The sequence below is a fragment of the Lissotriton helveticus genome, chromosome 5_1 (genome assembly GCF_964261635.1).
Source record: "Lissotriton helveticus chromosome 5_1, aLisHel1.1, whole genome shotgun sequence".
NCBI classification, from domain to species: domain Eukaryota; kingdom Metazoa; phylum Chordata; class Amphibia; order Caudata; family Salamandridae; genus Lissotriton; species Lissotriton helveticus.
In genome coordinates this window covers 58268004-58295901 of record NC_136065.1, presented here as the reverse complement: position 1 = coordinate 58295901, position 27898 = coordinate 58268004, and the positions used below count along the sequence as shown (strand labels likewise).

At 48.2% G+C, this 27898-nt stretch overlaps 1 protein-coding gene across 1 annotated transcript in view; it reads right to left on the bottom strand.

Annotated features, from left to right (window-relative positions):
- Positions 1 to 27898, bottom strand: part of LOC144752948 (butyrophilin subfamily 1 member A1-like) — a 450376-nt gene that overhangs the window by 229370 nt on the left and 193108 nt on the right. The window contains exon 7 of the mRNA XM_078640758.1: positions 27505 to 27531. Coding sequence (XP_078496884.1) covers positions 27505 to 27531 — 27 coding nt within the window. The remainder of the gene's footprint in view (positions 1 to 27504; positions 27532 to 27898) is intronic.

Here is a 27898-nt window from a genome sequence, read left to right as displayed (position 1 = left end):
CAAGTCCACAAATTAAAAACCGAGTTTTGAAAGTCGAAAGCACCTGGCAAGCAAATAGTCCGTCCCAGATGCTCCAGATGCTCCAGTATCATCAGAATAGAATCAGAGAAGAGCAAGAACACGAGAGAAAACGTATGAAAGACACGAAAATGAAAGTGCTAGTTGCACAATCTATTCCCCAAGACAGTCAGAAGAGGGGTCCGAATCAAGCCAGTCATCCTGCAGCTCCCGTTAAAGGGAACTGCAATTATTGTAAACAGCCAGGTCATTTTATAAACGAGTGTGCAGTTCTGAAACATAATATAGCTACTGGTAAGACTAAAGAAAGACCACGTCCGCCTAGACAAGAACAAGTTTCACAGATTCCTCAGTCACAGAATGCACCACAGACAGTTACAGTACCGCAGCCTATTGCTGCAACACAGCACGTTACATCGCAGATGTACCAGTATGCACAGTCTGAGTATCCAGAATACCAGTCATATTCATGAAACAGCCTAGAGAGGGAGGTAGGCTTGCCTCTCATCGAGATACCTGTAGACCAAGAAGGTCCTTATGTCCATAGTCAAGTATTAGGGAAAGACAGAAAGTTTTTGATCGATACAGGGGCAAGTAGGACCACAATTAGTCATGCCGAAGTTCCAGGGGCTCCGCTCTCAGGCTCAAGAAATGTTTCCCTTGGATTTTCAGGAAAACCCATCGTTAATGAAATATCTCAGCCAGTTACTCTAGAAGTAGGTCCATTGTCCCGTACTACTGACCTGTTACTTACTAAGTCATGTCCAGAAAATCTGTTAGGTATTAAGACACTGAAAGAATTAGGTGCAATTATTTGTTGTTCCCCAGAGGGAATACGTCTGTTCCTACGTGACTTTAAGGGTCACTATGTATTACGAGATTTTGATTCAAGATTGTCTAATGTTCCGCAGCAGTTATGGGCGCAAGGTCCAACTGATGTAGGTTACATGCAAATCACACCCTATCGTGTGACTCTCAAGCCAGGTGTAGTGTTACCCCGAATCAGACAGTACAGATTGCCACCTGAGGCTGTAGCAGCCTTATCCAAAATTATTGACGAGCTCATGGCTCAGGGAGTAGTTGTAGAAACTGACTCCAATGTATGCAATTCTCCGATCATTCCAGTCATGAAACGTACTGATCCGAATGCACCCCCAGTATATCGATTAGTGATTGATTTACGAGAGCTTAATAAATGTATTATTCCTCAGTACCCAGTTGTCCCAGACATCTCTTCCCTGTTAACTGCCATTGATTCCGAAGCCATGTTTTTCACTGTTATTGACCTCAAGAATGCATTTTTTAGTGTTCCAATTCATCCAGACAGCCAGTTTCTTTTCGGATTTTGTTTAAATGGAAGGAGCTATATGTTTACACGCGCTCCTCAAGGTTTCACAGAAAGCCCTAGTATTTACAGTCAAGCACTCAAGAGACAACTAGACAACATTCACATGCCAACTGACACTGCCCTGCTCCAGTATGTCGATGATCTACTGATCACAGCCCGTTCTGAACGTGACTGCGAGCGAGCATCACTTACAGTCCTGTATTTTCTTGCCGAGATGGGACACAAGGTGTCACCTTCGAAGCTTCAATTCTGTGTCCAGCAAGTGGTATACTTAGGACACTTGCTGTCCAAGAGGGGTAGGCAGTTGACACCCGACCGTATCCAGTTAATAGCGAGTCTTCCCCAGCCCAGAACCCAGAAGGAGGTACGTGCCTTTATCGGCCTTACTTCCTATTGTAGACAATGGATTCCCCAGTATGCATTTCTAGCCAAGCCATTGATACAGTTAACGACACAGGAGGCAGCCGTATCGACTGTCCTCCCTTGGACATCTGAACATACACTTAGTTTCAACGAGTTAAAGAAAGCCCTATGTCAAGCTCCAGTTCTAGCTACACCGAACTACAGTAAGCCTTTTACACTTTTCGTTACAGAACGCGAAGGTACAGCATTATCTGTTCTCACACAAGATCAAGCAGGTCAATACAAGCCCTGTGCTTATTTTTCGAGCACATTAGATCCAGTCGCCCAGGCGTTACCTGCGTGCCTCAAGTCAGTTGCAGCCACAGCACTAGCTATCAGACAAAGTGATTCTATAGTTCTAGGACATTCCCTGACAGTACAAGTTCCACATTCAGTAGAAGTTCTTTTAAACCGAACACAAACTCAGCATTTGACAATTGCACGTTTAACAGGTTATGAATTGACACTGTTCCAGCCACACATAGAAATTAGACGCTGCAACGTCCTGAATCCTGCTACACTGTTACCATCAGTTAGTTCACATCCAGACACACATGATTGTGTGGAAGTAGTTAACATTACGACAAAGCCAAGACAAGATCTGACAGACATTCCGTTACTAGATCCTGACCTGACACTTTATGTGGATGGTTCATGTATGAGAACTAGTACAGGAGAACTAGTCGCCGCGTATGCAGTGACTACTGACACTGAAGTTATTGAAACACACCGTATTGATACCCTGTCCGCTCAAGCAGCAGAGCTAGTTGCTCTGACACAAGCCTGTATACATGCCAAGAACCTGAAGGTTAATGTTTACACAGATTCACGTTACGCATTCGGAGTTGTACACGACTTCGGAGTGCTCTGGCAGGAGAGAGGTTTTATGACTTCTCATGGAACCAAGATTCAGCATGGTCTCCTTATTCAAGCCCTGTTAGATGCCATACATTTACCGACATCTATTGCTATCATGAAGTGCAAAGCACATACGAAAGTCACAGACATTATTTCCCAAGGTAATGATCTAGCAGACCGCACAGCCAAGCTTACAGCACAGACTCCAGACATTCCAGTTAATCGGACACATACTCCAGATCTGATTACATGCATGACAGTTAAGGACCCTACACAAGATGTCATAGATATCCAGTTACATGCTACTCCCGATGAAATCAAGAAATGGTCTGTACAAGGAGGGGTCCAGACAGATCAAGGATGGTTAACGAAGGGTAGAGCCACATGGTTTCTCCCCGATTCTATGGTTCAAGTCATTATCAATACCGCACATAGTCCAGCACATTTAGGAGAAAAAGCTATGTTAGACAGTATCCAGAACATTTGGTTCAACAAGCATTTACGAGCTGCAGCCAAGCAGAAAGTCCGTACCTGTATGATATGTTGTCAGTTTAATCCAGGTAAAAGTGTCCCGGTGGAACAAGGTGGTTTCCAGCCCCCTGACCACCCTTTTGAGGTCCTCCAGATGGATTATATTCAGATGGAGCGATGTCGAGGTTTCAAGTATGTCCTTGTAGTAGTATGCGCTTTGTCCAGGTGGACAGAAGCATATCCAGTCCCAGATTACACAGCCGCGACCACTGCCAAACAGTTGGTTCGTGAATTTTTCCCTAGATATGGACTCCCTAGAGTCGTATATTCTGATAACGGTCAGCCATTCTCATCCGAACTCATGAGACACGTTTCCCTGTTGTTAGGGTACCAGTGGAAATTTCATTGTGTACGCCATCCAGAAGCAGCTGGACTAGTAGAAAGACATAATCAGACTCTGAAAATCCGTATAGCAAAAGTCTGTAAAGACAAAGGTGTAGACTGGTTAGTAGCTTTGCCAGTCGCTCTGTTTTACATGCGTATGGTCGCACATTCCAGATCAGGTCTGTCCCCGTATGAGGTCGTTTTTGGCCGCCCCCCTAACATGTGGGGTACTCCTAGACCCCGAAGTATTACCGATGTTTCATGTAATATGCTGACAGATTACCTAGCTTCCTTGATGTCTGCCCTCAACTCATGTCGTTCACAGGTTGCCGCCGCATTTCCAGACAATACCGAGGTGGCACCGCACGAGATCGTTCCAGGATCGATGGTCCTCGTCCGCAACTTTGACAGATCAAGTCCGCTGGAACCACGTTGGAAGGAACCACGTCAAGTCCTCTTGACCACCCGAACTGCCGTCAAGTTAGAAGGCAGGAAGGGGTGGGTCCACCTTTCTCACGTAAAACTTTTCAAAGGACCAAAACAAATCGTCAAAGACATTGCCAAGAACATTTCCCAGGATTCGAAGGATTGCCAGAACATTGTTTTAAAGGACTGTCCCGCACCAGACTTTGTTACAACCCCTCCCTTGTTAGAGAAAACTCCGCAACAGGAGTATAAGTTAAAGCTCAGGTCTAATAAGTCAGCCAGTTTGATTGTATAAGTCCTCCCCTAGGTGAAACGGTTAGACTGTTTCTGACATGTATAAAATAGACCCCCATAGTGAGAGAGTCAGTCGCAGTTCACTACAATGCATCGTTTTTCTGAGTTTCATATTATTTCTCAGCCTAATGATTTCCTGCACCAGCTACGCATTTTTTCTGTATTTACCAGTTCCTCATGTAAATAAGTCTGCTAATGCTACAGTAGAGCACACGTTTAGTGATCTGCCTCCTCACGAATATGCATACCGCCTTGCCATGCGTAATAACACATTCATCCGTATGTTACATTATTCACACCAGACCAGCAATGCCACAAATTGTTGGGTGTGTGGTCGACTCCCCCCTTTTCAGACACCGAAGGGAGTTCTGCCACTCTTTCCTTATCCATTCTCACACAATGGTTCGTGTGGAGCATGGTCCACGTTAACGTCATCCTCAACAGATATGTCTTTTCTTAACAGTACATGTTTTCCAGACAAGCAAGGTTTTCCCCACAGAACAGGTTTAGATTTAGAAAATGAGGTATATAATTTAGGAAATTATTCGTCGAATTTCATGGTTCTGAATGTTCAGTCTGATACTACTCCAGACTCACCTGCTATTTCAGTACTACCAGTCAAAGGCGAATTATGTATCCGTAGTTATGGTTCTGTACATATAGGTCATAGTGAATGTACTACTGTTGTCAAGTATGGTGACAGTGGGAAATCTATTTTCAAAGCTTCACGTCATTCTTATTTTGTTTGTGGTCAAACTGCATATGTCCGTCTGCCCCTCGATTGGGAGGGAACCTGTTACATTGCCTTCCTACTGCCACCTGTTTTTCTAGCTCCACCTGATTATCATAGGAATTCTTTCTTAGTACACACTAGACCTAGAAGGGAGTCCCCAATTGTCGATCAAACTGAAACTACTCTAGAACAGTATACAGATTTCAATAAAGGTTTCTTCTTCTTCATAGGACCTGTCCAGAATAGTAAACTGATCCGTAGGTTAACAAGAACCCTTGAAGCTGTAGTAAATGAGACTGCCTCTGCTCTAGGTAACTTAACCGAAGAACAATCTGCTATGAGATTTGTCGTTTTGCAAAATCGTCTCGTCCTTGACGTCATACTGGCCGATAGGGGCGGGGCCTGTAGAATTCTCGGATCCAGTTGTTGCATTTTCATTCCAAATAACGCGCCGTCTGTTTATTCAGCCATAACCAGACTTCATAAAATTGCCCATCTGTTACATCAAGATCCAGGCACCTGGACATGGTCCGGTTGGTTCTGGAATGTAATTTCCGCATGGGGATGGAAAGTCCTGTCCTTCCTAGGTATTGCAGTAGCGATCATATTTAGCTGCTGCCTCTGTATACAATGTGGCCCTGCGATTTGCAGCATGTGTGCTACCTCTTGTATTCCTAGTCCCAAGCCCCGTTCTAAATCCCGTTCCAAGACAATTCGAGACGAGCAAATGGTACTGTATGAAATGATAGACGGTATCATGAATATTGATGTTTCCTGATGTAAACGTAGTGACAAGGAGGGAATGTGGAAAAGTAAATTTTGCCATGTTCTGTGTCCCTACGCCTCATCCATCATATGTTATGTATGCATGACCAATATGCATATGTTATTCCCCATTTCTGATTAAAGACGCAATTACAGTTGTGTCCACCTCTGGTATGCTATTTTCCAGTCCTCGTGAATACTACGAATATCAGGCCTATGTAAGTAATGTTGCCACGTTTCCCAGTGTGCACGTTATTCAATTATAAAGTCCCCGTTTCCAGGCCTCAAAAGGGCCCGGACCACAGATTCAGCTCCTGTCTCCTGAAAGCCTCGCTGAGGAGCGATACAGCCCCCACCTGTATCCTCGACCCTTCACTTACTTCCTGCCTCGCAGTGCCCGGTGCAGCCCGGCTCTGCCTCTGAGTCTGCCAAAAGTATGTTATAGTTCCTGCTATCAGTTCAGTCCTCCTCTTCTGCATTCCTAAGCTACTGAACTGCATCAATAGTTTCCGTCATTGTCTAGCCTTCTCGGCTCCACGTTAGAGAAATACTGTATTTAATGGTCATTTAATATTCTTCACGCACTACATGTAGAATAATGCATGGTCCAGTCTTAGAATCAGGTTAGCTTTTCCCCTCATGACTTCTAGTTTATATCAACATGTTCCCTAAACATTAGATACCAGATAGGGTTTAGGTACATGTCGCTCCGACCCTCCAGACTTTAGTCTCTGCTCCTAGCACAGAGTTCGTAGCCCCCAACTTCTCCTAGTAACACGTCATTGCCAGTTTTCGCGCACCATTAGGTTAGAGGTCCCGGCTCCTTAGGTAGCCCCCTCCTATGTTTCCGCCCATCCATGACATATTCTGTTACGTTTCACATCACATGTCTATGTACACTCCCAGTTACACCCACTTTTACTCTTATCTTTCGCGACTGCTACGCGTCACGCCTTCTATTCCACCCACTGTTACGCCTACTGCAATGTAATGCTATGTGTTCGCGCTATGTATATATGTTCCTGCATTGTTATTGAATGTTAGCGCGCTCATCCCAGACCAAGCCCCAGCAGCTGCTGGGCATCTTTTTCCCCTACTGGGTCCCAGTTGTCCTGCTGGGCCCTGTCGTTCTGCTCATCCCATGCAGGTTGTCCTGATCCTGTCCTTATGCTATAATAAACCTGCAAAACTCCTACTACCTCGAATCTTGACTCTTATTTATTGAGCTATCTGTTATTTATTCATTCATGCACTCAAAAATAGGGTATTATTTATTTATTTACCACAGAACGTCAACCATTCTTCTTCAGATAAGCTGGATCCTATAGCAACTTTATTTGGTCTGGCTAGGCCATTAATTAGTCTCCAGAATTCCCGCGAGTTTGTTAAAGTGCTTGCATGATTGATTTTTGTCAAGAGCTCTTGTTTGTCTTTATTTTTTTCATTCCAGATTAGTTTCCTTAAGGTGCAATTTGTAGTTTTTAATGATGCCAGTATTTCCTCGTTAAGTGGGGTCTTGGTTAGCTGTTTCCTCAGCCTGTTTCTCATAGTTCTAGTTTTCCTTACAGCATATGGGAGAAAGATCTTGGTTTCTCTTGTTTTCATAAATGTATTCTTTTTCCTTTGTTTACCTATTATTTTTGAATTGTAGGTCACCACTTTCTGTGTAAATTCAGCCCATTGGTCTAGGGCAGAAGAGTTTGTTTGTTCATCAAAGCATTTCACAGCTAGATTTTGTTGTCATTACAGTAATCTCATCCATATTTTCCGATTTCCAAGTAAGTTTCTTGTAATTGGTGGTACTGATGTGGCCTTGTAATGTCGAGTACTTTTCAGATTCTGCGCAAAATAACTTTATCTTAATGATTTGCGGACTGTAACTGCAAGTATTCAATACCTGGGTATTAACCCCATTCTCATCTTTATGCCTGGGGAAAGAGTCCATCGGCCCTCTGTGAGACGGGGTGTAGGGAAGAAGGTACATTTTACCATATATTATGGGAATGCCTGGAGATTGTACCTTTCTGAACTAAAGTAATGGCCACAATGGCAGCCGTGGTGGGTTCTCCGGTCCTGCTGGAGCCTAGGTGGCTATTGCTGATGATCAAAGGGGCCACGGACGGGTCCAGATACAATGAGATCTGACTAGCAATGGCAGCAGCAGTGGCAAAAAGGAACATAGCTATTGGCTGGGGGGCGCAGGTGCCCAGCAGTGGGACCAGTGGTTGCGTGAGCTAGATTGCTGCCAGAGAGCAGAATAAACTATTTACAGGTCCAGGGGCTGTATAAAGAAATGGAAAAAGGTCTGGGGACCTCGGAAGGAATACAGGACATTGAGGGGCGGATTAGAGCTAGACCTATGGCTATTGACAATCCTACCTGTGTCTATGTTAGCATTACACTGTATTTTGCAATGTTATTATACCACATGCTATATGACTATTGTCTTGCAATGTATAATACTAAGAGCAATGTTAATAAAAAGAATTAAAAAAAAAAAACCAATATTATAATGAATGCTATGTTTTATCTAAAGCAATCCTTAGTATCTCATGTTATAATTGCTGTTAGACTTTGGCAAAATGTTTATTGAGGTGGAGCATTAACATCTTCTCTTTCTTTCAGATAACGTCCAACAGTTCATTTCCAGATTGGATTCTCTTCTTGGAGGGCTTTTGTCGTTGCTGGAGTTTTTCTGTATCCTTCTCTCTTGAAGCTTCAGTTGTCTGATTCTCTACCGTTGTCCTTGGAATCATTTTTATCTTTGTTTGATCATGAAAATAGAGTTTCTCACAGCATTTCAAAGAGGCAGACTGTGATGTGCATAAGCCTATAATATTCCTTGAAGGTTCTGTTATGAAACAGTTTTCTTTATGATGTGTGACCTTTAAGTGGCTGTGTGGAGTTGCATTAAAGGAATAATGCATAATGTTAGCTTCTGTATAATGAAAGTCAGATTCTCTTGTCATTTAATTAGGAGAATCGCTAATCCCTGGCTCACCTATGTTAAGCGAGCCTTTCATGACCTTGGTAAGCGTAACCTTTTTAATTCATCCATCAATATTGACGCTTACTCCAAGGGGTCAGTAAAAACCTTATTTTATAAGTCGCTTCATGATGGTAGAATTGCAAGATCTCTAGCAATGGACACTGTCCTCCGTTACACACTGATTTAGACTCCTGGCCAGGTGGAACCATATTTACTGTGGATCAGACACCCTGAATATAGATTTGATCTTACACGCCTGAGATTATGCAGTGAACTTTCTAGTTGACTTTCCGCTAATAGGTTGTTAGTCTACTTCCTTGACTTGCTGCCCGTGCGACCCCCTCTCACCGCAATCACCGATTAATTTTATGTTTTTGGGAGATTGTATAGTACCAGGAGAAAACGTTTCCTGAGACCAACTTTAGCAATCCCAAGGTATTTTATCTCATAAGGAAGAACTGTAATTTCTACAGCGTCTAGACACAGATTCTACCTGCTATTCAGTGATTAGGTATATTTGTTGAGCGTTAGGGATCAGAAGTATTCTCCTAGGAGAAGGCCAATGTTAAGGGTTTTTACCTGGCTATTTATATGCTTTTTTTAAATTATTATCTGAAGCAGAGGCTTGGTGCGTAGAAACAGCCTTGCTTACTTAGATCTAGCACTCAGAACCTGCATTGCACCCCCGAGTTAGGAAAGATCGACTGGGGGGAAGATACTTTACGGTTAGGGCTGCCATGCTTTGGAATACTCTGCCCAATGCCATGCGACAAATCACTTCTGAAACCATTTTTAGGAAATCAATTAAAACTTGGCTTTTTAATCTGGAGTAACCTGTTAGACTTTCTGCTGCTCGCAGGTCATCCTGCAAGCCACCTGTTGCTATAGCGCCAGGATACCTCCTAGGAGGTAGCTGTTCGCGCTCTATAAATCACAGTATTTGTTAGAATCGGAGGTCTCTGGTTGGCACAGGTATGCTTTTGTGACAAGCAGGGACCCTCTCCTCTAGTCAGGGCAAGGGAACTACGCTGTAAGAATAACCCCTGCTCACCCGCTAGGTTGCGTGGCGCGAGCAGACAAGGCTAATCCTAAGGGCGATAGTTAGTTAAGCATTTATGATCACATACAGTAAACCCACTGACCCACCACAGACGGACATCAGTCGTAAGGTTGTATCAAAAATGCGTAGACTTTATGTAAAAATACTTCATATGCAGGATTTATCATAAGACCATATAACGTTTAGCGATTGAGGCCACCAGATTTAAATAGGCTATAGTTCTTAAGTGTTCTTGGTCAGCAAGGTACGCTGAGGGTCGATGTGCGCTTCGCGCTGGAGAAGCGACCCGTAGATGAATGATGGATGACAGAGAAAACAAACGTTGCGGACCCTGGATCTGATATGAACTTGGGATAGAGTTCGAGTGTACCTTGCGTTGAGTGTCCGAGGTGTTTCAGGCGCGGCCACGGGTGAGGGCGGACCCGGGACGAGGCCGACGTTTCTCCAAAGGATCTATCCGGCTCGGAGCCCCCTTGAGGTGCGAGGCGGGTGAGCTGGACGGTGAGGAGGGTTGTGGCGATCCGGGGTCTGGGGCAGCTCACGGGGCGAGACACCGTTCAGGCCTGTCAGGCGTACTACTTCTTAGCACGCTAGGTCGTACCTGTGGAACTGTGTCGGGCGTCGCGTTCTCCGGCAGACAGGTGCAGCACCGGGCCTCCGGTACCAGTGTACGGACAGCCTTTCTTGAGGTGCGGCACGAGCCTTGGTATGCAGGAGGGCAAAGCGAGACAGTCAGGTACGTATCGACGTACGGACCGTCGGAGGCTATCAGATGCGCTCCGTGCAGATTCCAGCGGGAGAAGATGAGAGGCGCACAACGCGCTCCATAGCAGGCGAAGTGACAGGAGAGCGGGGGCCCGACACTGAAGCGAAGAGCGACTCAAGCTTGAGCGGGGCTCTCTGCGGCGGGGCGACCAGGCTCCGAGCTGTCACGACCTTAGAAGGGGCGGAGGCGCCCGAGTCACAACTCCGGCGAGTGAAAAGAATTTAAGGCCCAACAGCAGACGGGCACAGGCAGAATATAACCCACTGGTCCTGGGGTTCAGTTCAGGGGGCAAGATCGAGATCAAGCCCTTGGAGATCGTCTCAGGCACAAGTCTTCAAAGTCCTCTCTGGTCTTTTCCTCTCCATTCTCAGCAAGGCACCACTGCTGGCCAGTCCCTCAGGTCAGGGACAGGTTTCCTTCCTTCAGCTTCTCTTGGTCCTTCTAGTCAGGCAGAGGTTCGTCGTGGTCAAAACAGGATCTGATTTGCAAGGAGCAGGGCTCCTACTTTTATACACAGTTTCTTTTGTCTTTGCAGGCCAGGGGACCTGAGCCTGGTTCAACCCGGTTTTGGAGCACTCAGTTGACAGGAAGCTGCCGTCTTCTTTCAGGGTGCAGGGCAGGGACATCAGACGCTCTGCAGGAGGTGGAGCCAGCATTGTGGTGGTGGAGCACAACCCTTTTTCAGAGTCAAGGACTACTCCGCCTCCCCATCCTGGTGTAAGCACTCTATTCACCACCTGGTGGCCCAGACTGTCCCCGGGAATTCCCCAGCCCTGTCACTCACACAAACCCAGACAGCAGATACACATCCTGGCAGAGGCGGGCTGAAATAGTTAGGCGAGCAAATGCTAACTTACTAAAAGTAGCATTTGCAAACACAGGATATTAAAATAAACCTTGCTAAAGGAAGTATTTTATTATTCAGTTCAGGCATACTAAACTTGACGTGTCACTGTGTTCCCTGAGCCTGCCGGGACTATAGCGTGTAATAATTCCGGCATCTCATCTTGGCCTATGAGAACAGGAGCCCTTCAATAGTGAAGAACGAAAAATGGCTGTAATTCACTACTAGGACATGCCACACACATCATGGCTCGTCCTACCTTACGCTTTCAATGCACCCTGCCCGTAGGCCTACCAGAGGGGTGGCTGATATGAAGGTTAGGGAAGGTTCAGGGACTGGCAAGTGTGGGCACTTGCGCAGTCAGCGCAACAGTACCTGACTGTACGCAGGGTCTGCAATGGCGGACACGAGACACATCTTATGAGGCCGCTTCTGTGGGTGGCGCAGCCAGCGCTGCAGGCCCACTAGCAGCATTTGTATCTACAAGCCCCGGCACTCCTCGTGCACGTCCCTGGGGACTGACAGTAAACCAAATAAGCCAACCTGTGAAATCAATTACGGATACACTCTACATTGGGAGCACTTGCACTGCGGCACGGATTGCCGTGGCGCAGTGCCCTGAGCATCGAACACCAGCAAAACATCCAAGGCACATCAGCAAATAGTGGAAGGGAGACTCACGCCAAGGTGCCAGGTCTAACAGTATTATTATTATTATTTTTTGATGTAGAAAACTTTATAAACGAGGTAGAGGCCGCTCCTTCCTTATAACAGAGATGACCCTTTTATAAGTGGTTTTTAATATGAGGTTCATGCTGAGAGAGTCCCCCGTTCTGTATCGCGCCCTCACCTCCATGGCATTTTGAACATGCAGATTGTGCAATAATATACATTTTGAAATGCCTGTGCATACGTCATGAAATTCATCTCTGTATTATGTAGATGTTCTTAATGTGTTTTTATAAAGATTTTTTTTAATTTGCTTTTATTGTCAAAACTGACTGAATAAAGTGTACGACAGACTGAAATATAAAAAAAATCTGGATCAATAATGACCGATTACCACTAATGTTCATCAGTCTTGATTTTTTCAATAATCTGGAAACTCGCCCTTGCGTCTCCTAGAGAGGTGGCCATTCCACAGCGCCTTTGCCTGGTACAACTGAAAATCCTACACGGGTTTATTTTGACGCACGCACCCTGTTCAAGATGGGCAGACGGCCTGACCCGTTGTGCCTTCTACACTGTAACTTGCCGGGTACTTTCCAATTCCTTCACATATTGTGGGAGTGCCCCAAATGAAATCATATTTGTGGGAAAATCACAAAGCAGATGGAGAGGGCGTGTGGCAAGTCTCTGAAGGCTCCCCCAACTCTGCCTCCTTAACATGTGGGAAGCCACGGATCTCACACAGGCCGAACAGACATGGGATACACTGGGGGGTCCATTGCTAAATAAAACATAGCTCAGAAATGGGGGGTGGAGACAGCACCTTGCCTCGGGGACTGGGCAATTGATATTGACAGGGCAATGATTGCTGAGAATGACGTCTTCAAGCATAGAGGCTGCCCCAAAAAATGGGATCATAACTGGGGCAGAAGGAACAAGTATAGAGGCGGCCTGTGTGTGTCTCCTACCATTGAACTCAGCGAGATCAACACCTCATCTTGGAGGTCTCCGGCTTTGAGGACACGCTACCACCCTTAAGTACCGGCATGCTTGCCCTATTGTATGCAGTAGTTCAACATTATTTCCGCACATAAGCTGTTGCCACTGTTGGTTATGCTCCTCCCGCTTTTGACAGGAAACGTGGTGATGATCTATTCACAAGATGCACTTTATTGGCCGTATGTAGCGTGCTTTCACAATGGACTTATACACTATGTTACGAATGCACTGTACCTTGTCTTTTTCTATCTCAAAACAAAATGTTTAAAAAAAAAATGCGGAAACTAGAATTTAAAATCTTTCCCAGACAGATAATTTGCTATACTACAAACTGAAAAAAATACGATGGCTTCACAGACTCATTAAGATACTTTGTAATATATTGGGATTGATACTAAAAAACGTATTCTGTGTCTTGTTTAATTCCTAGTCCAGGATTGTACATTTTGCAGATTTAACCACACATTTTAGTTAAGCGAATTGTGAATGGGAAAAGTACAGACATTCTGTGAAACTGGCTCTGGTTTACAAAGATTTTCTGTCAAGTTACTTTCTTAACTCAGACCCGAAACAAAATCCAGGTTGGTATTGACAAATCAACACAAGAGATAATTTGTGTTGGTTTGTAACTAAAAGTAACGCAACGTAGCACACTGCACTGCATCACATTACTTTGCATATAAAGGGCATCCCATTGGTCGTATATGTGCATCTGCCCGTGGATTCGGATGCAAACAAGATCTACAAAATATTATCCCTCCCTAAAGCTGACGTAACAAGGAGACATATTTTTATTGCGTCTCGTTTTTCCCTCTTTGCATGTGTGAACACATACAAAGAGGTAATTGCCTTAAAAGTTTAGTTTTTGTACAGGAATGGACCCCTTCCTGCACAGAACCATGCTGATGACAACACTGACCTCTTTGGACGATGGCCCAATGGCGCCTTCGTTGGCGCATGGCTGCTGAACGTGCTATCAAACGTATGCCAGTGCACACATGTCTACATCTCTTTTCATATGGCGCAGCTCTGCTCTCCCCAGTTACAGCTGTGCAGCAACTTTGCTTCCTCTCCTGCGCTGCGTCAAATACTTGTAAATCAGGGCTTGGGGGAACGGTTATTCCTCATTCTATGAAGAAAATGTCAGAACACGAAGCACTGCTATAATACATGCCCCTGCAGCCCCCACTGTGCAGGGGCCCCAACACGTCCGAGGGGCCTCCACTCATCCCAAAGAGAAAGAATATCACATTCTCCGTGGGGGGTTCATACTTTTTTATTACGTCACTGATTAGGATCCAGCCCCCAGGGACAACTCCATCCTTCAGTATAGGTATGCACCGGATGCAGCACTGAGGGACAACTACATCCTTCAGTATAGGTCTGCACCGGATGCAGCACTGAGGGACAACTCCATCCTTCAGTATAGGTATGCACCGGATGCAGCACCGAGGGACTACTCCATCCTTCAGTACAGGTATGCACTGGATGCAGCACTGAGGGACAACTCCATCCTTCAGTATAGGTATGCGCTGTATGCAGCACCGAGGGACAACTCCATCCTTCAGTATAGGTATGCGCCAGATGCAGCACCGAGGGACAACTCCATCCTTCAGTATAGGTATGCACCGGATGCAGCACAGAGGGACAACTCCATCCTACAGTATAGGTATGCGCTGTATGCAGCACCGAGGGACAACTCCATCCTTCAGTATAGGTATGCGCCAGATGCAGCACCGAGGGACAAATCCATCCTTCAGTATAGGTATGCGCCAGATGCAGCACCGAGGGACAACTCCATCCTTCAGTATAGGTATGCGCCGGATGCAGCACTGAGGGACGACTCCATCCTTCAGTACAGGTATGCACCGGATGCAGCACCGAGGGACTACTCCATCCTTCAGTATAGGTATGCACCGGATGCAGCACTGAGGGACTACTCCATCCTTCAGTATAGGTATGCGCCGGATGCAGCACTGAGGGACGACTCCATCCTTCAGTACAGGTATGCACCGGATGCAGCACCGAGGGACTACTCCATCCTTCAGTATAGGTATCCACCGGATGCAGCACTGAGGGACTACTCCATCCTTCAGTATAGGTATGCGCCGGATGCAGCACTGAGGGACGACTCCATCCTTCAGTACAGGTATGCACCGGATGCAGCACTGAGGGACTACTCCATCCTTCAGTACAGGTATGCACCGGATGCAGCACCGAGGGACTACTCCATCCTTCAGTATAGGTATGCACCGGATGCAGCACTGAGGGACTACTCCATCCTTCAGTATAGGTATGCGCCGGATGCAGCACTGAGGGACGACTCCATCCTTCAGTACAGGTATGCACCGGATGCAGCACCGAGGGACTACTCCATCCTTCAGTATAGGTATGCACCGGATGCAGCACTGAGGGACTACTCCATCCTTCAGTATAGGTATGCGCCGGATGCAGCACTGAGGGACGACTCCATCCTTCAGTACAGGTATGCACCGGATGCAGCACCGAGGGACAACTCCATCCTTCAGTACAGGTATGCACCGGATGCAGCACTGAGGGACAACTCCATCCTTCAGTATAGGTATGCGCTGTATGCAGCACCGAGGGACAACTCCATCCTTCAGTATAGGTATGCGCCAGATGCAGAACCGAGGGACAACTCCATCCTTCAGTATAGGTATGCGCCAGATGCAGCACCGAGGGACAACTCCATCCTTCAGTATAGGTATGCACCGGATGCAGCACCAAGGGACAACTCCATCCTTCAGTACAGGTATGCACCGGATGCAGCACCGAGGGACAACTCCATCCTTCAGTACAGGTATGCACCGGATGCAGCACCGAGGGACAACTCCATCCTTCAGTACAGGTATGCACCGGATGCAGCACTGAGGGACTACTCCATCCTTCAGTATAGGTATGCACCGGATGCAGCACCGAGGGACAACTCCATCCTTCAGTACAGGTATGCACCGGATGCAGCACCGAGGGACAACTCCATCCTTCAGTACAGGTATGCACCGGATGCAGCACTGAGGGACTACTCCATCCTTCAGTATAGGTATGCACCGGATCCAGCGCCGAGGGGCAACTCCATCCTTCAGTACAGGTATGCACCGGATGCAGCACCGAGGGACAACTCCATCCTTCAGTACAGGTATGCGCCGGATGCAGCACCGAGGGACTACTCCATCCTTCAGTATAGGTATGCACCGGATGCAGCACTGAGGGACTACTCCATCCTTCAGTATAGGTATGCACCGGATGCAGCACCAAGGGACAACTCCATCCTTCAGTATAGGTGTGCACCGGATGCAGCGCCAAGGGACAACTCCATCCTTCAGTATAGGTATGCGCCGGATGCAGCACCGAGGGACAACTCCATCCTTCAGTATAGGCATGCACCGGATGCAGCACTGAGGGACAACTCCATCCTTCAGTACAGGTATGCACCGGATGCAGCACAGAGGGACAACTCCATCCTACAGTATAGGTATGCGCTGTATGCAGCACCGAGGGACAACTCCATCCTTCAGTATAGGTATGCGCCAGATGCAGCACCGAGGGACAACTCCATCCTTCAGTACAGGTATGCGCCAGATGCAGCACCGAGGGACAACTCCATCCTTCAGTATAGGTATGCGCCGGATGCAGCACTGAGGGACGACTCCATCCTTCAGTACAGGTATGCACCGGATGCAGCACCGAGGGACTACTCCATCCTTCAGTATAGGTATGCACCGGATGCAGCACTGAGGGACTACTCCATCCTTCAGTATAGGTATGCGCCGGATGCAGCACTGAGGGACGACTCCATCCTTCAGTACAGGTATGCACTGGATGCAGCACTGAGGGACAACTCCATCCTTCAGTATAGGTATGCGATGTATGCAGCACCGAGGGACAACTCCATCCTTCAGTATAGGTATGCGCCAGATGCAGCACCGAGGGACAACTCCATCCTTCAGTATAGGTATGCACCGGATGCAGCACAGAGGGACAACTCCATCCTACAGTACAGGTATGCGCTGTATGCAGCACTGAGGGACAACTCCATCCTTCAGTATAGGTATGCGCCGGATGAAGCACCGAGGGACAACTCCATCTTTCAGTATAAGTATGCACCGGATGCAGCACCGAGGGACTACTCCATCCTTCAGTATAGGTATGCGCTGGATGCAGCACTGAGGGACGACTCCATCCTTCAGTACAGGTATGCACCGGATGCAGCACCGAGGGACAACTCCATCCTTCAGTACAGGTATGCACCGGATGCAGCACTGAGGGACAACTCCATCCTTCAGTACAGGTATGCACCGGATGCAGCACCGAGGGACGACTCCATCCTTCAGTATAGCTATGCCCCGGATGCAGCACTGAGGGACGACTCCATCCTTCAGTACAGGTATGCACCGGATGCAGCACCGAGGGACTACTCCATCCTTCAGTACAGGTATGCACTGGATGCAGCACTGAGGGACAACTCCATCCTTCAGTATAGGTATGCGCTGTATGCAGCACCGAGGGACAACTCCATCCTTCAGTATAGGTATGCGCCAGATGCAGCACCGAGGGACAACTCCATCCTTCAGTATAGGTATGCACCGGATGCAGCACAGAGGGACAACTCCATCCTACAGTATAGGTATGCGCTGTATGCAGCACCGAGGGACAACTCCATCCTTCAGTATAGGTATGCGCCAGATGCAGCACCGAGGGACAACTCCATCCTTCATTATAGGTATGCGCCAGATGCAGCACCGAGGGACAACTCCATCCTTCAGTATAGGTATGCGCCGGATGCAGCACTGAGGGACGACTCCATCCTTCAGTACAGGTATGCACCGGATGCAGCACCGAGGGACTACTCCATCCTTCAGTATAGGTATGCACCGGATGCAGCACTGAGGGACTACTCCATCCTTCAGTATAGGTATGCGCCGGATGCAGCACTGAGGGACGACTCCATCCTTCAGTACAGGTATGCACCGGATGCAGCACCGAGGGACTACTCCATCCTTCAGTATAGGTATGCACCGGATGCAGCACTGAGGGACTACTCCATCCTTCAGTATAGGTATGCGCCGGATGCAGCACTGAGGGACGACTCCATCCTTCAGTACAGGTATGCACCGGATGCAGAACCGAGGGACTACTCCATCCTTCAGTATAGGTATGCACCGGATGCAGCACTGAGGGACTACTCCATCCTTCAGTATAGGTATGCGCCGGATGCAGCACTGAGGGACGACTCCATCCTTCAGTACAGGTATGCACCGGATGCAGCACTGAGGGACTACTCCATCCTTCAGTACAGGTATGCACCGGATGCAGCACCGAGGGACTACTCCATCCTTCAGTATAGGTATGCACCGGATGCAGCACTGAGGGACTACTCCATCCTTCAGTATAGGTATGCGCCGGATGCAGCACTGAGGGACGACTCCATCCTTCAGTACAGGTATGCACCGGATGCAGCACCGAGGGACTACTCCATCCTTCAGTATAGGTATGCACCGGATGCAGCACTGAGGGACTACTCCATCCTTCAGTATAGGTATGCGCCGGATGCAGCACTGAGGGACGACTCCATCCTTCAGTACAGGTATGCACCGGATGCAGCACCGAGGGACAACTCCATCCTTCAGTACAGGTATGCACCGGATGCAGCACCGAGGGACAACTCCATCCTTCAGTACAGGTATGCACCGGATGCAGCACTGAGGGACTACTCCATCCTTCAGTATAGGTATGCACCGGATGCAGCACCGAGGGACAACTCCATCCTTCAGTACAGGTATGCACCGGATGCAGCACCGAGGGACAACTCCATCCTTCAGTACAGGTATGCACCGGATGCAGCACTGAGGGACTACTCCATCCTTCAGTATAGGTATGCACCGGATCCAGCGCCGAGGGGCAACTCCATCCTTCAGTACAGGTATGCACCGGATGCAGCACCGAGGGACAACTCCATCCTTCAGTACAGGTATGCGCCGGATGCAGCACCGAGGGACTACTCCATCCTTCAGTATAGGTATGCACCGGATGCAGCACTGAGGGACTACTCCATCCTTCAGTATAGGTATGCACCGGATGCAGCACCAAGGGACAACTCCATCCTTCAGTATAGGTGTGCACCGGATGCAGCGCCAAGGGACAACTCCATCCTTCAGTATAGGTATGCGCCGGATGCAGCACCGAGGGACAACTCCATCCTTCAGTATAGGCATGCACCGGATGCAGCACTGAGGGACAACTCCATCCTTCAGTACAGGTATGCACCGGATGCAGCACAGAGGGACAACTCCATCCTACAGTATAGGTATGCGCTGTATGCAGCACCGAGGGACAACTCCATCCTTCAGTATAGGTATGCGCCAGATGCAGCACCGAGGGACAACTCCATCCTTCAGTACAGGTATGCGCCAGATGCAGCACCGAGGGACAACTCCATCCTTCAGTATAGGTATGCGCCGGATGCAGCACTGAGGGACGACTCCATCCTTCAGTACAGGTATGCACCGGATGCAGCACCGAGGGACTACTCCATCCTTCAGTATAGGTATGCACCGGATGCAGCACTGAGGGACTACTCCATCCTTCAGTATAGGTATGCGCCGGATGCAGCACTGAGGGACGACTCCATCCTTCAGTACAGGTATGCACTGGATGCAGCACTGAGGGACAACTCCATCCTTCAGTATAGGTATGCGCTGTATGCAGCACCGAGGGACAACTCCATCCTTCAGTATAGGTATGCGCCAGATGCAGCACCGAGGGACAACTCCATCCTTCAGTATAGGTATGCACCGGATGCAGCACAGAGGGACAACTCCATCCTACAGTATAGGTATGCGCTGTATGCAGCACTGAGGGACAACTCCATCCTTCAGTATAGGTATGCGCCGGATGAAGCACCGAGGGACAACTCCATCTTTCAGTATAAGTATGCACCGGATGCAGCACCGAGGGACTACTCCATCCTTCAGTATAGGTATGCGCTGGATGCAGCACTGAGGGACGACTCCATCCTTCAGTACAGGTATGCACCGGATGCAGCACCGAGGGACAACTCCATCCTTCAGTACAGGTATGCACCGGATGCAGCACTGAGGGACAACTCCATCCTTCAGTACAGGTATGCACCGGATGCAGCACCGAGGGACTACTCCATCCTTCAGTATAGCTATGCGCCGGATGCAGCACTGAGGGACGACTCCATCCTTCAGTACAGGTATGCACCGGATGCAGCACCGAGGGACTACTCCATCCTTCAGTACAGGTATGCACTGGATGCAGCACTGAGGGACAACTCCATCCTTCAGTATAGGTATGCGCTGTATGCAGCACCGAGGGACAACTCCATCCTTCAGTATAGGTATGCGCCAGATGCAGCACCGAGGGACAACTCCATCCTTCAGTATAGGTATGCACCGGATGCAGCACAGAGGGACAACTCCATCCTACAGTATAGGTATGCGCTGTATGCAGCACCGAGGGACAACTCCATCCTTCAGTATAGGTATGCGCCAGATGCAGCACCGAGGGACAACTCCATCCTTCATTATAGGTATGCGCCAGATGCAGCACCGAGGGACAACTCCATCCTTCAGTATAGGTATGCGCCGGATGCAGCACTGAGGGACGACTCCATCCTTCAGTACAGGTATGCACCGGATGCAGCACCGAGGGACTACTCCATCCTTCAGTATAGGTATGCACCGGATGCAGCACTGAGGGACTACTCCATCCTTCAGTATAGGTATGCGCCGGATGCAGCACTGAGGGACGACTCCATCCTTCAGTACAGGTATGCACCGGATGCAGCACCGAGGGACTACTCCATCCTTCAGTATAGGTATGCACCGGATGCAGCACTGAGGGACTACTCCATCCTTCAGTATAGGTATGCGCCGGATGCAGCACTGAGGGACGACTCCATCCTTCAGTACAGGTATGCACCGGATGCAGAACCGAGGGACTACTCCATCCTTCAGTATAGGTATGCACCGGATGCAGCACTGAGGGACTACTCCATCCTTCAGTATAGGTATGCGCCGGATGCAGCACTGAGGGACGACTCCATCCTTCAGTACAGGTATGCACCGGATGCAGCACTGAGGGACTACTCCATCCTTCAGTACAGGTATGCACCGGATGCAGCACCGAGGGACTACTCCATCCTTCAGTATAGGTATGCACCGGATGCAGCACTGAGGGACTACTCCATCCTTCAGTATAGGTATGCGCCGGATGCAGCACTGAGGGACGACTCCATCCTTCAGTACAGGTATGCACCGGATGCAGCACCGAGGGACTACTCCATCCTTCAGTATAGGTATGCACCGGATGCAGCACTGAGGGACTACTCCATCCTTCAGTATAGGTATGCGCCGGATGCAGCACTGAGGGACGACTCCATCCTTCAGTACAGGTATGCACCGGATGCAGCACCGAGGGACAACTCCATCCTTCAGTACAGGTATGCACCGGATGCAGCACTGAGGGACAACTCCATCCTTCAGTATAGGTATGCGCTGTATGCAGCACCGAGGGACAACTCCATCCTTCAGTATAGGTATGCGCCAGATGCAGCACCGAGGGACAACTCCATCCTTCAGTATAGGTATGCGCCAGATGCAGCACCGAGGGACAACTCCATCCTTCAGTATAGGTATGCACCGGATGCAGCACCAAGGGACAACTCCATCCTTCAGTACAGGTATGCACCGGATGCAGCACCGAGGGACAACTCCATCCTTCAGTACAGGTATGCACCGGATGCAGCACTGAGGGACTACTCCATCCTTCAGTATAGGTATGCACCGGATGCAGCACCGAGGGACAACTCCATCCTTCAGTACAGGTATGCACCGGATGCAGCACCGAGGGACAACTCCATCCTTCAGTACAGGTATGCACCGGATGCAGCACTGAGGGACTACTCCATCCTTCAGTATAGGTATGCACCGGATGCAGCACCGAGGGACAACTCCATTCTTCAGTACAGGTATGCACCGGATGCAGCACCGAGGGACAACTCCATCCTTCAGTACAGGTATGCGCCGGATGCAGCACCGAGGGACTACTCCATCCTTCAGTATAGGTATGCACCGGATACAGCACCAAGGGACAACTCCATCCTTCAGTACAGGTATGCACCGGATGCAGCACTGAGGGACTACTCCATCCTTCAGTATAGGTATGCACCGGATGCAGCACCAAGGGACAACTCCATCCTTCAGTATAGGTGTGCACCGGATGCAGCGCCAAGGGACAACTCCATCCTTCAGTATAGGTATGCGCCGGATGCAGCACCGAGGGACAACTCCATCCTTCAGTATAGGTATGCGCCCGATGCAGCACAGAGGGACAACTCCATCCTTCAGTATAGGCATGCACCGGATGCAGCACTGAGGGACAACTCCATCCTTCAGTACAGGTATGCACCGGATGCAGCACCAAGGGACAACTCCATCCTTCAGTATAGGTATGCGCCGGATGCAGCACCGAGGGACAACTCCATCCTAAAGTACAGGTGTGCACCGGATGCAGCACCAAGGGACAACTCCATCCTTCAGTATAGGTATGCGCCCGATGCAGCACAGAGGGACAACTCCATCCTTCAGTATAGGTATGCACCGGATGCAGCACAGAGGGACAACTCCATCCTTCAGTATAGGTATGCGCCGGATGCAGCACAGAGGGACAACTCCATCCTTCAGTATAGGTATGCACCGGATGCAGCACAGAGGGACAACTCCATCCTTCAGTACAGGTATGCACCGGATGCAGCACTGAGGGACTACTCCATCCTTCAGTATAGGTATGCGCCGGATGCAGCACCGAGGGACAACTCCATCCTTCAGTACAGGTATGCACCGGATGCAGCACCGAGGGACTACTCCATCCTTCAGTATAGGTATGCACCGGATGCAGCACCGAGGGACAACTCCATCCTTCAGTATAGGTATGCGCCGGATGCAGCACAGAGGGACAACTCCATCCTTCAGTACAGGTATGCGCCGGATACAGCACTGAGGGACAACTACATCCTTCAGTATAGGTATGCACTGGATGCAGCACCCAGGGACAACTCCATCCTTCAGTATAGGTATGCGCTGGATGCAGCACCGAGGGACAACTCCATCCTTCAGTACAGGTATGCGCCGGATGCAGCACTGAAGGACAACTCCATCCTGCAGTACAGGTATGCACCGGATGCAGCACCGAGGGACTACTCCATCCTTCAGTATAGGTATGCACCGGATGCAGCACTGAGGGACAACTCCATCCTTCAGTACAGGTATGCACCGGATGCAGCACTGAGGGACAACTCCATCCTTCAGTACAGGTATGCGCCAGATGCAGCACCAAGGTACAAATCCATCCTTCAGTATAGGTATGCACTGGATGTAGCACTGAGGGACAACTCCATCCTTCAGTATAGGTATGCACAGGATGCAGCACCGAGGGACAACTACATCCTTCAGTATAGGTATGCGCCGGATGCAGCACTGAGGGACAACTCCATCCTTCAGTATAGGTATGCGCCGGATGCAGCACAGAGGGACAACTCCATCCTTCAGTATAGGTATGCACCGGATGCAGCACTGAGGGACAGCTCCATCCTTCAGTATAGGTATGCACCAGATGCAGCACTGAGGGACTACTCCATCCTTCAGTATAGGCATGCACCGGATGCAGCACTGAGGGACTACTCCATCCTTCAGTATAGGTATGCGCCGGATGCAGCACCGAGGGACAACTCCATCCTTCAGTACAGGTATGCACCGGATGCAGCACTGAGGGACAACTCCATCCTTCAGTATAGGTATGCGCTGTATGCAGCACCGAGGGACAACTCCATCCTTCAGTATAAGTATGCACCGGATGCAGCACTGAGGGACTACTCCATCCTTCAGTATAGGTATGCGCCGGATGCAGCACTGAGGGACAACTCCATCCTTCAGTATAGGTATGCGCCGGATGCAGCACAGAGGGACAACTCCATCCTTCAGTATAGGTATGCACCGGATGCAGCACTGAGGGACAACTCCATCCTTCAGTATAGGTATGCACCAGATGCAGCACTGAGGGACTACTCCATCCTTCAGTATAGGCATGCACCGGATGCAGCACTGAGGGACTACTCCATCCTTCAGTATAGGTATGCGCCGGATGCAGCACCGAGGGACAACTCCATCCTTCAGTATAGGTATGCGCCGGATGCAGCACCGAGGGACAACTCCATCCTTCAGTATAGGCATGCACCGGATGCAGCACAGAGGGACAACTCCATCCTTCAGTATAGGTATGCACCGGATGCAGCACAGAGGGACAACTCCATCCTTCAGTATAGGTATGCACCGGATGCAGCACTGAGGGACAACTCCATCCTTCAGTATAGGTATGCACCGGATGCAGCACCGAGGGACAACTCCATCCTTCAGTACAGGTATGCGCCGGATGCAGCACCGAGGGACAACTCCATCCTTCAGTATAGGTATGCGCCGGATGCAGCACCGAGGGACAACTCCATCCTTCAGTATAGGCATGCACCGGATGCAGCACAGAGGGACAACTCCATCCTTCAGTATAGGTATGCACCGGATGCAGCACAGAGGGACAACTCCATCCTTCAGTATAGGTATGCACCGGATGCAGCACTGAGGGACAACTCCATCCTTCAGTATAGGTATGCACCGGATGCAGCACAGAGGGACAACTCCATCCTTCAGTATAGGCATGCACCGGATGCAGCACTGAGGGACAACTCCATCCTTCAGTATAGGCATGCACCGGATGCAGCACCAAGGGACAAATCCATCCTTCAGTAGAGGTATGCACCGGATGCAGCACAGAGGGACAACTCCATCCTTCAGTATAGGCATGCACCGGATGCAGCACCAAGGGACAAATCCATCCTTCAGTAGAGGTATGCACTGGATGCAGCACTGAGGGACAACTCCATCCTTCAGTATAGGTATGCACTGGATGCAGCACCCAGGGACAACTCCATCCTTCAGTACAGGTATGCACCGGATGCAGCACTGAGGGACAACTCCATCCTTCAGTACAGGTATGCACCGGATGCAGCACTGAGGGACAACTCCATCCTTCAGTACAGGTATGCACCGGATGCAGCACCCAGGGACAACTCCATCCTTCAGTACAGGTATGCACCGGATGCAGCACCAAGGGACAAATCCATCCTTCAGTAGAGGTATGCACTGGATGCAGCACTGAGGGACAACTCCATCCTTCAGTATAGGTATGCACTGGATGCAGCACCCAGGGACAACTCCATCCTTCAGTATAGGTATGCACCGGATGCAGCACTGAGGGACAACTCCATCCTTCAGTACAGGTATGCACCGGATGCAGCACTGAGGGACAACTCCATCCTTCAGTATAGGTATGCACTGGATGCAGCACTGAGGGACAACTCCATCCTTCAGTATAGGTATGCGCTGGATGCAGCCCTGAGGGACAACTCCATCCTTCAGTATAGGTATGCACCGGATGCAGCACTGAGGGACAACTCCATCCTTCAGTACAGGTATGCACCGGATGCAGCACTGAGGGACAACTCCATCCTTCAGTATAGGTATGCACCGGATGCAGCACTGAGGACAACTCCATCCTTCAGTACAGGTATGCGCCGGATGCAGCACTGAGGCACCAAAATCCAGTGGGGCAGATTTACAAGCCCCTTGCACCACTTTTGTGTCACTTTTAATGTAATGTGCCAGATGCAGCACTGAGGCACCAACATCCGGGCATTCAGGCTGAGACAGTAACACCAATTAAATTAGTAATTACACATGGCATAAAAAGCTCATGAACGGAGATAAAAACGATTTATTTTAACTGTTGTTAAGATTCTAGGCTTTGAGTTGATGGAGCAAGGTTGGAAACCAACATTTGTGTATACCCCTTGTGGAATCGCTTCTCCATAACAGTAATATGAATTAATTGTGTGGTTTTGAAATTAACCTACATAGAATAGAATGCACATACACAAATACACGTGGGATACTAAATTGCATGTATTGCGAATCATAATCTACTAATTGTGCAATGCGTCATGTTTAATCTGTGCGCATTTGTCATAATGTAATTGAAAATTGCATGAATGTGCTTTTTGTCTGTCTTATTGTGGCATAAATGATGGAGATTGGTGAGTAAACCATGCTTATGTGTTGCTCAAAATGCTAGAAGGGCTTTATTTCTAAAAATACAGTTTATTTGTGTTTGTTTCTGTAATAGTTCCCATTTGCCGCCTAGGTGGCACAACTAAAATGGACACTGACCGCGACTCCGAATTTGCGATGATGTGCGCATGTGTGACAGAACTCAAGAAGAAGCACGAGCAGCCTGTGCCTGTGCAGAACGGGTCGAGGATAGTGTGGCCTGTCTAATAGAAGGAATGCCAACTTTTTCGAATGTCAGCATCGTGAAACATGGGATTTGGGCATCGAATAACAAATTAGAGGACACAAGCGGAAGAGGAATAATACGAACAATAGAAACCTTATTTTCTAAATTATAACGATGACTCTGTGGAATTTGAACAATAAGGTGATGAGGTTATGCTCATCCACCCCTCAAATTAACCAATCACGGAAAGTCTAATACCCCAAAGTTACAAGTTTTACATAGATAAATTAGTGAAAAAGGGTATAAAACAAGACGTTTGGAAGTATGAAAAAAGCATGCTTTCCGATTTTATCTTTGCACCCCGACATGCTGCCGGACTGTGAAATCTTTTTTCTATGGCGCAAGGACTTTGAAATTTTTCTGAACTTTAACTTTTGAATGGGTGCGGAGTCCTATGAGAGGTGAACATCGAGAGAGATAGAGTGGCGTTCTTTGGGAACTATCCTGTCCTTATGCTGATGTCTGCGTTCCGAAACCTTGGTAATATAATATTTTGTTTATTTCCACACTTTTATGCTAATAAATGAATGTTTTGAATTATAAAAACTTTTCTTTCCTAGGTTATTGATGTTTAAATGACTTCATTCAGAATTAATGAAATAAAGGTCATGCTAGGAGATTTAGTTTCTAAATAAAAATTAAATAAATGGAGAAATAAGCTGGTCTTGTTGTCCTTTAGTTAAATTTTACTAGTTGATCCAATGACAAATAATGGTGGTGTGCTTAAATGTTTTTCTTAAAACTAAACCATGGTATTAGAAATAAAACTGCAGATGTATATAATGTATAACATTTAGTATTGATTTAGAAACTCCGCTATAATCCAGCAGCTCTGCTTTGGTCTTCACCGAATCCTCGGAGCAGGGTAAATGTGTGTATGAATGACTCGCGGTGTTATGGGCCCCACTGATGAGTAATGTGTGAATAGCTCTCTGGGATAAGGTGATGGGTTTACAGAGAATTTCTGGAGCCGCACGCTGCATCCCAATGAGAACCAACATATGATCACTGGGTAAAACAGGCTTCACTTACCTGCGAAGCGCCGGGCTCGTCTCCAGTCTAAAAATGAACAGAGAACAAATTCAACTCAGACTCATGCTGAAACAATTTACCATAAATTTACAAAAATGCAAGAAAAACATTATTGACATTTGGAAATTATTTCTCAAGTAACGTTTCACTGACCCATTAAAAATGTAGAAAATAAATGTATTTAAAAACCTCTCGATAATTTGAAAAATTAGAGAGATCGATAGGTATTGATTATTGTATCGAAATGGAAAATACTTGTGCTTTTATAGGCAACATTCGATTGACTGCTAGTGTGTATAGTGGTGCCATTGACCAGGTTGATGACGCACGAAAGGTTTTGATATGTCTAAAAATACAACTAATTGGTTATAAAAAGGTGGTCCCCTACCTGAAA